The 18,303-nt window shown below is 36.5% G+C and overlaps 1 protein-coding gene across 1 annotated transcript; it reads right to left on the bottom strand.

Moving 5' to 3' along the window:
* Window positions 1–981: 981 nt before the first annotated feature.
* On the bottom strand, window positions 982–7,579 carry LOC132659053 (amelogenin, Y isoform). The gene is made up of 4 exons (XM_060408669.1): window positions 7,526–7,579; window positions 5,632–5,679; window positions 4,138–4,182; window positions 982–3,384 (listed from the first exon to the last, which is right to left on the bottom strand). The coding sequence occupies exons 1-4, from the start codon at window positions 7,577–7,579 to the stop codon at window positions 2,944–2,946; spliced, it is 588 nt and encodes a 195-aa protein (XP_060264652.1). The 3' UTR covers window positions 982–2,943.
* Between the last annotated feature and the right edge of the window lie 10,724 nt (window positions 7,580–18,303).

Here is an 18,303-nt window from a genome sequence, read left to right as displayed (position 1 = left end):
GCTTTTCTACTTCTATTAATATTCAGGCCATGTATCTTTAACCTTCTTGTTAAGTTTGTTTTTTTCTAAAATATAGTAAATAAATCTCCAGATGCTGTTAAATAAAGGATTCCAGCCAGTTAACACACAGACTACTCTGGAAAAAGCTGCCTTGTTATTTCATGGACTCTCATCTTCCTCCACAAATGTACCCTGACAGAGAGCAAGTATTAGGACCCAGGAATACACAATGCCCCTGTTCAGAAGTAAGGAGTCAGAGTGGCCTCCACCCCTTTGCCCAAAAATTTGGGACCCATGTCCTGATATAGGTAGTTAGACATGAGTTAAGGGGCCAACAATCTGCCCCACTTGTAAGAAAAAGGGTGATGTTGAATCCTGCACCAAGGCTACAGAAGTGTAACCCAGAAGCATGGTCACCTCTGAAGCTGACTGAGTCCCTTTGTAACTGCTGCCAAAAGCCCCCTAGTCATAACTAGCAGGCTTCGTGATTTCAAATTAGGCAAAAGATGCCCATTGTTAGTCACCCTATAACATCCTAACCAATCACCTGATGCCAACCTTCCAGGAGGAATTTTCTTCATCTTGAGCTTATAAAAACTGGCTATTAACCCACAAAAAGACTGTCAGTTTTCTCGTGTTTGTCAGGAGGCCAGCCAGCTACACTCACAGTGCCTATTATATTCTCTACTTTTTGTTCTTAATAAGCTCACCTCCTTCTGAAATACTGTGTCTGGAAACTGTTTTCCAACCTGTGCTCAGACTGCCTCAACAAATAGTTTTCTAAAATTTAGGTTCAGTGACTTTACTTATGTTTTGACTGTATCATGAATAAAGTAAAAAAGATGTTAAGTATTATATCTTAAATTTTGCCTAAAAAGGAAGTAGCTTTAGTTACTTGACAAATACCTGTTTATAGGTTGTAAATTATATGACCCTTTAGGTGACTTGAAAATTTACATTCAATTCAAAAGCAATACATGATTAATTTTTACAATATTTTTATTGGTTTTTAATAGTACTTACTTTTACTTACAGAATTTACTAGTAGAATGATTATGGGACAAATTATTGGTTTTTGTGTCATTCCTAAGAACAGTTGCATAATAACAGGTTTTGTTCTCTCATTTTCTTTTAATCCTGGGGAAAAAAACAAATTTAACATGTAATTTACAAATATTACTAGAGAGCACCATATATAATATAATGTCATATTCATCTTCAGTTTTGCTAGAAAAGATGGTAACCAGTAAGTTAAAATTTATAATTTGCAAAAGGTCTTTGTCATTTTATCATTATATTTGAAGTGTCTATGCAGGCAGCCCTGCCTTAAAACCTTTATAACCATCAGATAATTTTGAAATAACAGAGCTATTTTGCTCTGACCTTCTCCTGCATGACAGACTTATAGCTAATCTGTCAATCTAATAGTTAAAATAATAATTTTATATCATTTTCTATAAATAATTCTAAGAAGATCCATTTATCCTAATTTACCAGAAGCAGAAATGAAGTTTTAAGAGTCTACCTAACTAAAGCATCTTTACATGCATATATTTGACATGATATAAACATACTGTAAATTCCATGACATTGTTAATGAACAAAGAAATGTATCTTCTATATAATAAGAGCTATATAGGTTAGACTAAAATAGTCATTGGTACCACAATGTTTGGGATACAACCAATTTTCAAACAGTGATAATTTCTCATAAATGTACCAAAATTATGGTATTGTGTATAAAAATTTTTATTGGGAAATTATATTTAATAATAAAATATTTTGATTAACTGAATATTTTAACTTTTAAATAATGAATGTAAAATATTTTACTACTTGTACTCTAGGCACTGCTGCTAAGTCGCGTCAGTCGTGTCCAACTCTGTGCAACCCCATAGATGGCAGCCCACCAGGCTCCCCCGTCCCTGGGATTCTCCAGGCAAGAACACTGGAGAGGGTTGCCATGTCCTTCTCCAATGCATGAAAGTGAAAATTGAAAGTGAAGTCACTCAGTCATATCTGACTCCTAGCAACCCCATGGACTGCAGCCCACCAGGCTCCTCCATCCATGGGATTTTCCAGGCAAGAGTACTGGAGTGGGGTGCCATTGCCTTTCAAAGAGCCTTTAAACTGATCACTTTCACTTATTTTAGAAAGAGGAAAACAAATTTAGAGGAAACATTTAAAGGAAAACAGCTCTAAATTTCTTCTTCAGGGCAAAGCTAGCAATAGAAGCCACATATCCTGACTATATATTCAGGTTATTTCTACCTTTCTCCTCACTATTTCTCAGTAGCAAATCCCTAACAGCATTTATAAATTGTAGAATTACTAAACTTAATGCAGAGAAATGAGGGTTTACAGGAATGAATGAAGATGACCTTATTGGTTACTTCTCATTTATTTCCAAAAGCTTTCTGAAGTGGGAGGAAATTTTGAGCTATGTTATTAAACATTCATATTAAAATTTTATTTTAGTCCTGGGAATGAAATAGAATCTAAAAGTTTGTCTATTTTAGCTGTCTCAAAATTACTGTAAAAACCACCTACAACAGGTAATATCCCTTGAGAGCCTTGAAGATCCAGCTATCATTTTTTAAAACTGATACTTCCATCACCTCAATCCGAGAAGTACTCTTTTTAATTATTTCTGTGTAAGTCTAATGTACTAGTTAAGCAACCTGAAGATAAGAATTGTTGCGTTTATTATACCGCATTTCAATAGTAATTCATATTGCCATTAAAATTCAAAACAATTGTAGATTTTGAATTCACAAAGTATATGCCATATAGATAGACAAGCTCATTTATAAACTTACAACACACACTTGGACTAATAGCATCACTAACTGCAGTTGAAACTCTAGGCCTTGGACTGTGAGAGAATTTTTATTTCTGTGGGCTATTTTTGCTGGATCATTTTCATAAGTGTTGTAAATGGCTTCAAGGTGTGCTCACCACTTCTTCCCGCTTGGTCTTGTCTGTTGCTGGCCAAGCTTCCAGAGGCAGGTCAGGAAGCACAGGGGGCAGAGGTTGCATGGGGAATATTGAAGGCAGAGGTGGCTGTGGTGGCAAGCGCTGGATGGGGTGCACGGGTGGCTGGGGCTGCAGGGGTTGGTGAGGCTGTGGCTGGATGGGCTGGGGCTGGAAGGGCTGCTGGGCGGGCAGAGGGAGGTTTGGCTGGTGGTGTTGGATTGGAGTCATGGAGTGTTGGCTAGGAACTGGCATCATTGGTTGCTGGGGTACCACGGGCTGCTGAGCTGGCACCATGGGGATGTGGTGATGAGGCTGCAGGGCATGATTCTGGGGACTCTGCTGGGACACCACAGGAATTATTTGGTGATGCAGCCATCCACCAACGGGTTCATAACCATAGGAAGGGTACTGGTGAGAAACAAAGAGTCAGGTTTACCATCAGCTCCATTAACTACTATCAATTACAGATTGACACTTGCCTTGGACACCTGCCATCTACCTCTACAAGGATTAGGTCATTGATTGTTGCAGCTCCTGACCTTCAGCACACCCTGAAAGGAGCTCAGGGTGGACAGCAGAAATGATGCATCTATGCTCTAGGAAAACTGGCAGAACAATACTTCAGATATTTCAGTAGCTGATTTTACTAGCTCAACTTTTGTGTCTTCTCATATCTAGAAAAACACTAATTTCCTTCATGTGACATCTGTTCCACATGACTAGCAGTAAACGTAGAGACATCATCAACATTTTGAAAAAAATGTGTGAATTCATGCATTCCCCCTTCCCTAAAATCAAATATATACATATATATGACCTCTACCTTGCCTCTTTGGAGCAGTTTCTGGAACTACCTGTGGTGCTGTCTCCTGGACTGCAATCCTCACCTTATTCCAAATAAAACTTAATTCATAACTTAGGTTGTGCATTTGTTTTCCAGTCAATGCTTTGCACAGATGGGGCAATATTTTCTTTGTCATTGTGACAAAATGAATTAATACTTATTCATTTTTCCTTGCAAAAATTCCTAACTGTATATACAGATATAACCTATTATAAACTGCATTTCCCATTAGTGTCTATATGTGACATAGATATGTTTCCTCATTTAAAAGGGAATTGAAAATGCATGCTTCACTAAATAACTAAAAGTCTACATACCGGATATCTTAACATGTTCTGATACCATTTCAGAGGTGTAAGTACCTTAGGAGAAAAAGACATTAGAAAACATTGGTTTTAATTTTGTTACTTGAAACACAGGCTCACAGATACATTTCTGTCAGTACTGATAACCTTAAAAATAAGAGCTTTATGAATGAAAGAATAAGGAAAACATTTATCAAATGCTTCTTATTTGTGAGGCTCCAACTTGCAGACATCATACATATTTTTCATGTTTTCTTACAGATTCTGAGGCAAGTATCATCCTCACTTTTACAGAAAAGGTCATGGATAGTTAAAGAGGTTTATAAAGATTGTAAATCTGTTTAATTCTCCAGCTTCTGCTCTTCTTTGCAAGAGGAAAATAAAACCAAATTAATGTGTTGAACATTAATTGTATCCTTTTTTTAAATGTGATGTCACAAAGGAAAAAGTAAAAGCATAAACACTGTCCATCCTACTAGAAATCAGGTTTCCAGGTCAAATGTAATTCTTTTAAGGTTCAACAGAAAATCTGCCTCAGATTTTTACTAATGCTTTTCCTTAGTTTGTATGAGTAAACAAGCTCATGGATTGTCATTTGAACCTGTGAAAGAAGGAAGAGTTTCCCTCCTTTCTAAACATGTATTTGGTTCACCTCAGATCCAGGGATTCCTTCAGATACTAGTACAGTATTTTATATCAATACAATAAATAATAACCTTAAGCATCTTTGATACTGCTTTAACTATTTTGTTCCCAAAACAATACTTTAAAGCTGTGTATATCATTATTTCCCTTCTCCAGATGAGGAGATCAAAATTCTAGAGAGAGAAAATGTTTTTCCCAAGGTCTCATGCCAAGTATAGGGATGAGGAGAGCCTCAAACTTGATTTCCAGAAATTTCTTTCTTTCTATGGCATCACTGACTCAATGGACTTGAGTATGAGAAAACTCAGTGGGTTAGTGAAGGACAGGGAATTCTGTTATGCTGCAGTTCAAGGGCTTGCAAAGAGTTGGACACAACTTAACTGAACAACATCCTTTCCATTGCTCTCACAAATCACTTGGTCATTGGAATTTCAATAAGGATAAATAAAGGAGATACACAGAGTGCGAAACACCTTAGAATCAGGAGTTTTCCAAATGGAAAGGATCTTAAATAATGTTTTACCTGATTACCCATGTTTTACAGTCTGGGACAGAGTAAAGTTGTTCAGCCAAAGTTCATTTCTGCCCTACTGTGCAGTCCTCCTGACTAGTAGTTCATGGGAGATAAATTTTATAGCCATATAAGTAGAAGAAACTGAGTCAGAGAGGCCAGGCAGGAGTGTTCTGGGGCAATGAAGGCTTGAGGTGACCCATCAGTGCTTAAACCAGTAAGCTGGTAGTCAGATCTGAAAAAGTGGAACTGACAAACGTCTTGAATGAAGAACAAACACATTATTATTTACAGACTCCAGGGAATTTTTAAGCTAAACAATGGTCAAAATTATTAAAGAGAAAAATTACCTCATAGCTGAAGTTGATATAACCAGGGTGCCCAGGATGAGGTGGTAGCTTTCATGTGAGGGGGGGAAAGGGAACAAAAAGAATGAGAGAGAGGAAGAGAAGGGGGAGAGGAAGAAGTGGGGAGAGAGAGAAACAGAGAGCGAAAGATTAATTATGCAATTTTACACTAAAAGAGATTGCAGCTACTTTAAAAAATCTACATAGTACAGAAGATATTTGAGATCTGCTTTTAGTTTGAACATGTATGTTGTGTAGAAGAGGAACACTCTTATATTAAAGAGGTGAAAAACAATTAAAAGAGTCCTGGGAACAGAGAAAAGCCCATATTTATCCTTTAATGATCTTCAGATACCCCTCCATCTACACTGCCAAGTCAGTCCTACTCTAATCCTGTCCTTATTTTATTTCTTGATGAAACCACTCAAGGTTGGGGAGAAGGATATATTTCTGTTACACAATTATAAAATAGCCACAAAAAAAGCACATTGTCTCAAAAACCCTTCCTTTTGGATCAGGAGGTGGATAAGCACTTAAGGAGGTAGATAAGCACTTAAGTATCAAAGAAATTACTCATAATTGGGGTGCAAAGTAAATAACACATCAACAACAAGGGAGCAACTTTGTATAAGTTATTAATGAATGTGAAAATAAGATAGGTATGGTAAGGTAGAAAAGTTATAAATCCCATGGAAAATGAAAGAGTTTGTTAGTGAAGTTTAGGCTGATTTTTAAAAATTATTCTGTCAATGTTTCTATGGCAGGAAAAATTAAAAGCTCAAAATAAAAAGCTACATAAGTAATTATCTAAGCCATGACTCTCTGTCTTGTCCAAAGTGGAAGCCAAGTATTTGATGTCTGCATTGTGGAATTCTGGTTGGCTCTGGGGTAGGGCATGAGGAGAGGAGAATCATGTAGATCATCCCCCTCGGGCAGTGAATTAAGGGTCTATTCCTTTAAAATGCTCATATTTCATAAAAAAAAAAAGGCTTGCTCCTCTCAGCTGTAAAATTATAGCCAGATAATTTCCTTTCCTCTATCTTCTGGACACAAGGCCACAGACAGTAGGAGCATTAAATTGAAAAAGGACAGAGCTTGTAAAGCAGAAGCCTTCAGGGAATTAAGAATTATCACAGTGCAGGATTTTAGGAAGGCTGAGCATAGAATATTGGTCTTATGGATGTGAAACAAAAACATGAAGTTGATATTCAAGCTTTGTTGGCTTTTGGATCTTGCTTTGCTTGCAGGTGATCTAACCTTTCTGAATTTATGTACATATATTTCAAGAGAATAAGTCAGACTTCCTGGTTCTTGGTGCATTTGAATGTAAAACTTATATTTATGCATTAGGCATATAGAATATTCTCAATAACAGCTTGTAAGTCATTTCTTAATTAAGCACAATGCACCAAAAGAACTGGAAGGTGGTTTGAGAAGGGAATTTTTAACACAGAAGCATCACTCTCTGAATGATAAGAGCAGTGGAGTTTGGAGGGCAGGAAAATATTTATAAACTTGTAAGAAATTGGATTTTGGGTAAAACTAGTATTTTTGAGTATGTAACTAACATTGATTAAATACTTACTCTTGAGGCCTTTGAAGAGTGCCTTCCAGAATTTCTCACAATTAGAGATGGGTAATTATATTTATAGGATAATTGTATCAATGGAATCCTCTCACATGTTAAAATACGCTTCACCCCAGCTACAATGAAGCAGAATCTTTAGCAGAAATATCTGAGTATCTTTTTTTTTTTTTAAATAACAAGCTCTTCAAATTGTATCTTAAACAGAGACATTTTAGGACATTTGATCTTATTCTAAACACTGAAATTTACCAATTTTGTGGCAGATTTTTTTTCCAAGCCTGGAAAATTAGCTCATTGGCTTATACTTACAGGCATACTATAGGCTCCTCCCAAAAGGCAGGCGAATAAAATCCAGGTCCCCATTTCTTGATGGCCCTGAAATACAAGTCAGCATCTGCTTTGCTTAACCCATGTCAAATGAGCACATAATTAATGTTTTATAAAATACAAGTAACTCACATCAGTCTATAGCTAATGATTAGGGCCATTTTTGGTGAGGTTACTTCATTCATATTTAAGCTTCAATTCTCAGCTCAGTTCATTGTTTTTGGAGTCAAAGAAGTAAAAAGATGCTTTTTATTTAGACTGTCTGATAAAAAAGCTTAAGGGGACGTATTGTCTATTATGTATTTTTACATATTAGACATAATATCTGTCTATTATGTATTTTTACAAAGCCTTTTTCTATATCTACTCAGACTTTATAGTCACCTCATCTTGTGTCAGAGAAGCTAAATATGATTTATAATTAAAAATATACAGTTGGCTGTAAAAGTTCAGGGGACATTAAGGTATTTTCATTGTCATATTATTATTTTATAGCAATGGATGGCAAAAATGTTTCTTCTATTGTCCACTGGGTATTGGTACTGTTGAGGAGATGATATTTTGAGGAGATATACTTAACTACTGTTGAGGAGATTAAAGCAAGTTGCAAAAATAGATTAAGGAGTAAATGAGAAATAATTCTGGTTGTTCTAACTGTAAAGCACTTTAGACAAGATCCTCAAGTAATACCTCTGAATTCTAAGAGTCCACATTGCAAAAAAAAGTGCTTGAAAAGAAATTCTCTCAAGGGATGAGAGGTTTTTAAATTTTTAATTCTACTATTTTTTTATTTTTCTGTGAATATGGAATGATTTTTACCCCCAAAATTCCATTTTTAGTCAATGGCATTTTCCTCTTCATAGGTGTTTGCAATTCTTCCACAAATTACTCAAATGAAGCAAACCTAAACATCCTAAGAAATGCTTATTGCTTCACGTCACAAACTTACTTTGAAAACTGTAAGTAGATAAGTCTAAACTATTTCTATAAAAAATAAATATAATATGCCATAATGCTGATATAAGAAACATAATATGATTGTTAACATTCGGTCTGTTGTTTTGTGAACTAATAAGAAAACTGTGAAAAAGAAAATTTAGTTGATGATTCTATTTTAAAATAAGTTTTTGATGTACTTAAACTTTTTAAAAGCATAATAAGTAGATCACAGCATAAAAATAGAATTTTAGCAATTGTTAAATGATTAAAATATATTTACTGTAGCTATGATTTTAGAAAGTCTTTCTGGGTTCTGGAACTCTAAGGAAATTAAACTAGTGGTCTGCTACATTAAAAATAAAAATTAGTTTAATCAATCAAAGAATAATTAAATTATAGTTCAAATGAAGAAATTACTAGACAACCTAAGGTATTTGTATCTGTTAAACATTAAACACAGAGAAACCAAGAAGGATAATAGAAATATAATAGAAAGGATATGAATTTATGGATAAACTTCACATACCTTTGAGTGTACTCAGAGGAAGTTTCTATCTGAAAGTCAAAAATGTCTGATCTAATGGATTTCTTGCAAGTATGAACTCAATTTATATTACTCACAGCATCTAAAATAACCAGTCATATTTCTGAAGACAAAAATATGTGGTGTATAAATAAAAATTATTGTATCATGAATTTTTAGCAACTGTGGGCAAATTTAAAATGGTATATTGCGATTAGTATGTATAGTCTTTCATTATGGGAAATAATACATTTCAGAAGCAAAAAGAATTTCACTAGACTGTTTTTAAGTCAGTAAATTGACTGATCATACATTGCTGATACATTCAAGATTATAAGAAACTGCTATGCCTGAGCAAGTTACAATTTTGTAATCACCACTGGTTTCATTGAAGGTGTGGCCTCCTTTCCCTGTGATTACCCTCTGATTACCAGTATGACTGTCTATTCAAGTAAGGGACAAAATCTATTTTCCTTAATCCAAATATGAAACATATTAGCCACCAAAGCAACAAAGTTTGTCACAATAGCAACACTTTTACTACTGATCTGAAAGATAAGGTAAGAGACATATCACATACTACATCACACACTAAAACATATATTTTTAGTTTTACAAACTAAGGACATATTGCCCTGGCTTCCGTATTCTTTGTAGCAATAATTCAACCTTATTTAAACTAAGTAGACATAGTTGCAGGTCAGCATATGTACACCCCAAGGTAACCACAAGACAAAAACCTACCATAGATAAACAAAAATTAAAGAAAAGAAGGCATACTACTAAAGAAAATCATCATGCCACAAAGAGAGAAACAAAAATAATTTTTAAATGACAAGTGCATACCTGTTAATAATTACTAAATGCTTTGATTGAAAGACATATGGTGGGTGATTGGATAGGGGAAAAAAGACCCATCCATATACGCTTAACAGAGGCTCAGATTCTACAGATACTATAGGCCTTTAGAAACAAAGGCTATAACAAAAGACATATACAGTGATAACAAGATCAATACTAAAAGAGGATATTTTAAACATTAAAAAATATGCACCAATACAAGAGGATTTAAATATATGAAGCAAATACTAACAGATACAAGAAGATAAATTGATCATACTATAAGACTAGGGGACTTTAACATCCCCACTCACATCAATGGACAGATCATATACACAGAAAATTAATAAGGACAGAGTTGCCCACTATAACATAGTAGTCCAGTTGGACTTAATAGATATATATGGGACATTATGTCCAAAGCTACAAGAACACACCTTTTTTTTTAAAATTAAGTCCACATGGAGCATTCTACTTGAAGGACCTTGATCTAAGCTAAAACAGACATCTCAACAAATCTTAGAAGGTAGAAATTATACACAGCATTTTTTCCTGACCCCAATTCTGTGAAACAAGGAACTAATATCAAAAAATAAGAAAAGAAACACATGGATGTTAAACAACATGCTACTATGAAACTAGTGAGTCAATGAAATCAAAGAAGCCAGAAAAATCCTTGGGACAAATGCAGATGGAAACACAATGCTCTAAAATATATAGGATTTAGTAAAAAGCAGTTGCAAGAAGGAAATTAATAGAAATATGAGCCTTCCTTAAGAAATAAGAAAAGTCTGAAATAAACAGCCTAATCTACCATACATACCACTTAGATGTCAAAGAAGAAGGGCATGTCCTCATCTTCTCATGATAAAATCAAAATTGCAAATAGCTACTGCAGAGGCATCAGTAGGAGAATTCTGGAACCCCACATCCAGGGGCAAAGAAGAAGCTGCAACAAGATGGTGGAAGGGATTCAATAGCATTTAAAAATCAAACCTCATTCCCACCAGAGATTCTGGGAGGGCAAAAACAAAACCTTGTGCATATCAGGATCCCAGGAAAAGGAGCAGTAACTGCCGTAAGAGACTGAGCAAGATCTGCCTTGAGTGTTCAATAGTCCCCTGCACAGGCAAGGATCAGCAGTGGCATGACATGGAGACAGGACAGCAACAGTCATGGGAAGTATGGTGTGTGGCATAAGTCCTCTCAGAGGTGGTCACCACTAGCCCTACTAAAGAGCTTCTAGGTGGGCAATCCACAAACTGGAGAACAATTATACCAAAGAAATTCTCACACTATTGCAAAAGTTCTAGGCCCTTCCCAGCCTGGGCACCAGCAGAGGGATGGAGAATCCCCGGGGAATCTGCCTTTGAATGTCAACAGGATTTGATTATAGAACTTCCACAGGACTGGAGAAACAGAGGCTTGGAAGGCCCAAGTAAAACCATGTGAGCAACCAGGACCCAGGAGAACAGAGCAGTGACCTGAGAAGAGACTAAGCCAGTCTTGCCAATGAGTGTTTGCAAGTCTCTGGCAAAAGTGTGGGTTGACAGTGGCCTGCCATGGGGTCAGGGTCACTGACAACAATGGTCCTGTGAGGCACAGCATACTGTCATAAATCCTTTTGGAGGAAGTTACCATTACACCGTTACCCCTACCACAGTTTGGCTAAACAGCAGGAAGGGAACACAGACCCACTCATCAGCATAAAATTGGACTAAAGATTTACTAAGCGTGGACTTGCCCACCAGAACAAGACCCACTTTTCCCTACTCCCAGTCCCTTCCATCGGGGAGTTTCCGCAAAATTTTATCCTCATTATCTGAGGGCAGACAGAATGAAAACCACAACCACAGAAAGCTAATCAAAATGATCAAATGGATCACAGTTTTGTGAACTTAATGAAATTATGAATCAGACTGTGTAGCACCTCCCAAGATGGACAGGTCATGTTGGGAAGTTCTGACAAAACATAGCCCACTGGAGAAGGGGATGGAAAACCACTTCAACTTTCTTGCCTTGAGAACCCCTTAAAGAGTATGAAAAGGATAAAAATATGACACTGAAAGATGAACTCAATATGATACAGAAGAAGAGCAGATACCTATATCTCCAGAAGAAATGAAGAGGCTGAGCCAAAGTGGAAATAACATCAAGTTGTGGATGTGTCTTGGAGGTGAAAATAAAGTCTGATGCCATAAAGAAAAATACTGCCTAGGAACCTGTAATGTTAGGTCCCATGAATCAAAGTAAGTTCGAAGTGGTTAAACAGGAGATGGCAAGAGTGAACATCAATATTTTAAGAATCAGTGAACTAAAATGGATGAGAATGGATGAATGTAATTCACATGACCATTACACTACTACTGTAGGCAAGAACCCCTTACAAGAAATGGAGTAGCCATCATAGTCGACAAAAGAGTCTGAAATGCAGTACTTTTGTGCAATCTCAAAAACAACAGAATGATCTCAGTTTGTTACCAGGGCAAATCATTCAATATCAAAGTAATCCAAATCTATGCTCCAACCACTAATGCCAAAGAAGCTGAAGCTGAATAGTTCCATAACATCTTATAAGACTGCTAGAACTGGCAGCAAAAAAAATTATATACATATATATTTTTTCATCATAGGGAACTGGAATGCAAAATTAGTCAGTCAAAAGATATATAGAGTAACATGCAAGTTTGGCCTTGGAGTATAAAGTGAAGCAGGGTGAAGGCTAGCACAGCTTTGCTAAGATAATGAGCTGATCATAACAACCACCTTGAAGAACACAAAATACTGCACATGGAAATCACAGTGGTCAACACCCTAATCTGATTATTCACTTTGTAGTCAAAGATGGAGAAGCTCTAGAATGTCAGCAAAAACAAGAACCAGAGCTTAACAAGGTTCAGATCATGAACACTTTATTGTGAAATTCAGACATAAATTGAAGAAAGTTCGGGAAATTATTAGGCCATTCAGGTATCAGTTATTTCAGTTGCTCAGTTATGTCCAACTCTTTGCAACCCCACGAAGCATGCCAGGCTTCCCTGTCCATCACCAAATGCTGAAGCCTACACAAACTCATGCTCATTGTGTCAGAGATGCCATTCTACCATCTCAGCCTCTGTCCTCCCCTTCCCCTCCAGCCTTCAATCTTTCCCAGCAACAGGGTCTTTTCAAATGAGTCCACTCTCCATATCAGATGGCCAAAATATTGAAGTTTCAGCTTCAGCATCAGTCCTTCAATGAACACTCAGGACTGATCTCCTTTAGGATGGACTGGTTGGATCTCCTTGCTGTCAAGGGACTCTCAAGAGTATTCTCCAACACCACAGTCCAAAAACATCAATTCTTTGGCACTCAGCTTTCTTTATAGTCCAACTTTCACATCCATACATGACTACTGGAAAAAACATAACTACGGAAAAGCATGCTGGAAAAAACCACTCAGGCAAAGCCTAATCAAATCCTTTATGATTACAGTGAAAGTGACAAATACATTCAAGTTATCAGATTGGACAGAACTAAGAACTGAAGAACTATGGGCAGAGATTTATAGCTTTGTACAGGAGGCAGTGATCAAAACCATCTCCAAGAAAATATGCACAAAAGCAAAATGGTGCCTGAGGAGGCCTTAAAAATAGCTCTGAAAGAAGAGAAGTGAAAGGCAAAAAAGAAAGAAAAGATATACCCATCTTAATGCAGAGATCCAAAGAATAAAAAGGAGAGATAAATGGTAATGATGACCCTCTATGTGAGACAGCAAAAGAGACACAGATGTAAAGAACAGACTTTTGGACTTTGTGGGAGAAGGCAAGGGTGGGATGATTTGAGAGAATAGCACTGAAACATGTATACTTCTATATGTGAAATAGATCACCAGTCCAGGTTCAATGCACGAAACAGGGCACTCAGGGCCAGTGCACTGGGACAATCCTGAGGGATGGGATGGGGAGAGAGATTGGAGGGGGGTTCAGGATGGGGGACACATGTACGCCTGTGGTTGATTCATGTGAATGTATGGCAAAACCCACCAAAATATCATAAAGTAATTAGCCTCCAATTAAAATAATTTTTTAAAGGCCTTCTTAAATAAGCAGTGGAAAGACATGGAGGAAAGCAATAGAATGGGAGAGACTAAAGATTTATTCAAGAAAATTAGAGATACCAAGGGAAAATTTCATGCAACGATGGACACAATAAAGGACAGAAACATTACAGACCTAACAGATGCAGAAGATACAAATAAGGGATGGCAAGAAGATGCAGAAGAAGTTTACAAAAAAGGTCTAAATGACCCAAAGAACTATGATGGTGTGGTCACTCATCTAGAGCCAGACATCCTGGAGTGTGAAGTGAGGTGAAGTGGGCCTTAGGAACCATTACTGCAAACAAACTAGCAGAGGTGATGGAATTCAGCTGCCCTATTTCAAATCCTAAAGATGATGCAAAGTGCTGAACTCAATATGCCAGCAAATTTGGAAAACTCAGCTGTAGCCACAGGACCAAAAACAGGTCAGTTTTTATTCTAATCTGAAAAAAAGGACAATGCTAGATAATGTTCAAACTGCTGCAAAACTGCACTTATTTCACGTTAGCAAGGTAATGCTGAAAATCCTTCCAGCTATGCTTCAACAATACCTGAACTGAGAACTTCCAGATGTTCAAGCTGGATTTAGGAAAGGCAGAGGAACTAGAGATCTAATTGCCAACATCCCCTGGGTCATAGAAAAAGCAAGAGGATTTTAGAAAACCATCTATTTCTGCTTCACTGACTATGCTGAAGATTTTGAATACAGTTTAGACATATTTCTTTTCCTATTTGGAACCAGTGTGTTGTTCCATGTCCAGTTCTAACTGTTGCTTCATGACCTACATCATAGTCAGCAAAAGAGTCCAATATGCAGTACTTGGGTGCAATCTCAGAAATGACAGAATGATCTCTGTTCATTTCCATGACAAATCATTCAATATCATGGTAATCCAAGTCTATGCCACAACCAGTAACGCTGAAGAAGCTGAAGTTGAATTAATTTATGAAGACCTACAAGACCTTTTAGAACTAACACCTAAAAAAAGATGTCCTTTTCACTATAGGGGACTGGAATGCAAAAGTAGGAAGTCAAGAAACACCTGGAGTAACAGGAAAATTGGAATAAAGAATGAAGCAGTGCAAAGGCTAATAGAGTTATGCCAAGAGAATGTGCTGGTCATAGTAAACACACTTTTCAACAACACAAGAGAAGATTCTACACATGGACATCACCAGATGGTCAACACTGAAATCAGATTGATTATATTCTTTGAAACCAAAGATGGAGAAGCTCTACACAATCAGCAAAAACAGGACTGTGAGCTGACTGTGGCTCAGATCATGAACTCCTTATTTCCAAATTCAGACATACATTGAAGAAAGCAGGGAAAACCACTAGACCATTCAGGTATGACCTAAATTAAATTCCTTATGATTATAAAGTGGATGTGAGAAATACACTTTAAGGGACTATATCTGATAGACTGAGTGTCTGATGAACTATGGATGGAGGTTCATGACACTGTACAGAAAAAAGAGATCAAGACAATCCTCAAGAAAAAGAAATTCAAAAAAGCAAAATGGCTGTCTGACGAGGCCTTACAAATAGCTGTGAAAAGAAGAGAAGTGAAAAGCAAAAAAGAAAGGGAAGGTAATTCCCATTTGAATGCAGAGTTCCAAAGAATAGCGCGGAGAGATAAGAAAGCCTTCCTCGGCAATCAGTGCAAAAAAAAATAGAGAGAAACAATAGAATAGGAAAGATGAGTGATCTCTTAAAGAAAATTAGAGTTACCAAGGGAACATTTCATGCAAAAAATGAGGTCAAGAAAGGGCAGAAATTGATGGACCTAACAGAAGCAGAAGATATTAAGAAGAGGTTGCAAGAATACACAGAAGAACTGTACAAAAAAGATCTTCATGACCCAGATAATCACTATGGTGAGATCATTCACCTAGAGCCAGACATCCTGGAATGTGAAGTCAAGTGGGCCTTAGGAAGTATCATTACGAACAAAGTTAGTGGATATGATGGAATTCCAGGTGAGCTATTTCAAATCCTACAAGATGAAGCTTTGAAACTGCTGCAATCAATATGTCCACAAATTTGGAAAACTCAACAGTGGCACCAAACTCGAAAAGCTCAGTCTTCATTGCAATCCCAAAGAAAGGCAATGCCAAAGAATGATCAAACTGCCACACAACTGCACTCATCTCACATGCTAGTAAAGTAATGCTCAAAATTCCCCTTCCAGCCTTCAGCAAAATGTGAACCATGAACTTGCAGATATTCAAGCTGGTTTTAGAAAAGGCAGAGGAACCAGAGATCAAGTTGCCAACATTCGCTGGATCATGGAAAAAGCAAGAGAGTTCCAGAAAAACATCTATTTCTGCTTTGTTGACTATGCCAGAGCCTTTGACTGTGTGGATCCCACTAAACTGTGGACAATTCTGAAAGAAATGGGAATACCAGACCACCAGACCTGTGTCTTGAGAAACAACACAACTGAAATTAAAAATACTCTAGAATGAATCAATAGCAGAATATCTGAAGCAGAAGAATGAATAAGTGAGCTGGAAGATAAAATAGTGGAAATAACTTCTGAAGAGCAGAATAAAGTAAAAAGAATGAAAAAAGCTGAGGATGGTTTCACAGACCTCTGGAACCATATCAAATGCATGAACATTTGAATTTCTGGGTTCTGAGAAAAAGAAGAGGAAAAGAAATTTTATCATACAATTTTTGAAGTTATTATAGTTGAAAGTTTCCCCAACATGGAAAAGAAAATATCTAATCAAGTCCAAGAGGCACAATAAGTCCCCAAAGGATAAACCCAAGGAGAAACACACAAAGACACATACTAACAAAGATGAAACACAAAGAAAGAATATTAAAAAACAGCAAGGAAGAAGCAACAAATAACATACAAGGGAAACTCTATATGCTTAACAGATGATCTTAAGCAAAAACTCCACAGGCCAGAAGGGAAAGGCAGAATATAGTTAAAGTACTTAATAGGAAAAAATCTACAACCAAGACTGCTGTACCCAGCAAGGATCTCACTCAAACTTTATGAACAAATAAAAAGCTTTTCAGACAACTAAAAGTTAAGAAAATTCAGTACCACCAATCCACCTTTACAACAAATGTTCAATGGACTTACGTAGTCAAGAAACACAACAGAAGAAAATAGATCTAAAAAATCAACCCCAAATAATTAGAATATGGCAATAGGAATGTATATGGGTTAAATACTGCAATCAAAAGAGACAGACTGGCTGACCTGATACAAAAACAAGACCCTATATATGCTGTCTAGAAGAAACCACTTCAGACTTAAAGATACTATAGACTGAAAGTGAGAGGATGGAAAAGCATATTCCGTGTAAATGGGAAGCAAAGGAAAGCTGGAGTAGAAATCCTCATATCACACAAAATAGACCTTAAAATGAAGATTACAAGAAATTAGAAGGACACTACATAATGATCAAGGGATCAATCCAAAAGAAAAACATCACAATTGTAAATATCTATGCACACAACATAGGAGCACCTCAATACATAAAACAAACACTAACAGACATAAAAAGAGAAATTGACAATAACACAATCATAGTAGGAGACTTTAACACCCCACTCACACCAATGGAAAGATCATCAAACCAGAAAATTATAAGATGGTTCTCACTGACATCTTCAGGACATTCCATCCAAATGCAGAAGAATATATCTTCTTCTCAAGTGCACATGGAACATTCTCTAGGATAGACCACATCTTGGGTCACAAATCAAACCTCAGTAAATTTAAGAAAATTTAAATCTTATCAGACATCTACCCCGACCACAATGCTATGAGACTAGATATCACTTACAAGGAAAAAATAAAAAATAAACCATAAGAAACACAAACACGTAGAGATTAAGGAACTCTTTTCTAAATAACCAATTGGTTTCTGAAGAAATCAGAAGGGAAATCAAAAAACTTCTAGAAACAAATGGCAATGAAACACAACTCAAAATCTATGGGATGTAGCAATAACTGTTCAAAGAGGGAAGTTTATAGCCATATAATCCTACCTCAAGAAGCAAGAAAAATATCTGATAGAGAACCTACACCGAAGAACAGAGAATAGAGAACTAAGAATAGAGAAACTTTACACCTAAAGCAACTGAAAAAAAAAATAGTAGAAATCAAAATATCCAAGCAGAAATAAATGAAAAAGGAATGAAAAAAAAATAGTAAAGATTAATATGGAAATAGAACTGTCTTATGACCCATCAATGCCACTGCTGGGCATACACACCGAGGAAACCAGAATTGAAAGAGACACGTGTACTCCAATGTTCATTGCAGCACTGTTTATAATAGCCAGGACATGGAAGCAACCTAGATGTCCCTCAGCAGATGAATGGATAAGAAAGGTGTAGTACATATA

This window comes from Ovis aries, chromosome Y, assembly GCF_016772045.2.
Source record: "Ovis aries strain OAR_USU_Benz2616 breed Rambouillet chromosome Y, ARS-UI_Ramb_v3.0, whole genome shotgun sequence".
Classification (NCBI taxonomy): domain Eukaryota; kingdom Metazoa; phylum Chordata; class Mammalia; order Artiodactyla; family Bovidae; genus Ovis; species Ovis aries.
This window is presented reverse-complemented; position numbering and strand designations above follow the sequence as displayed.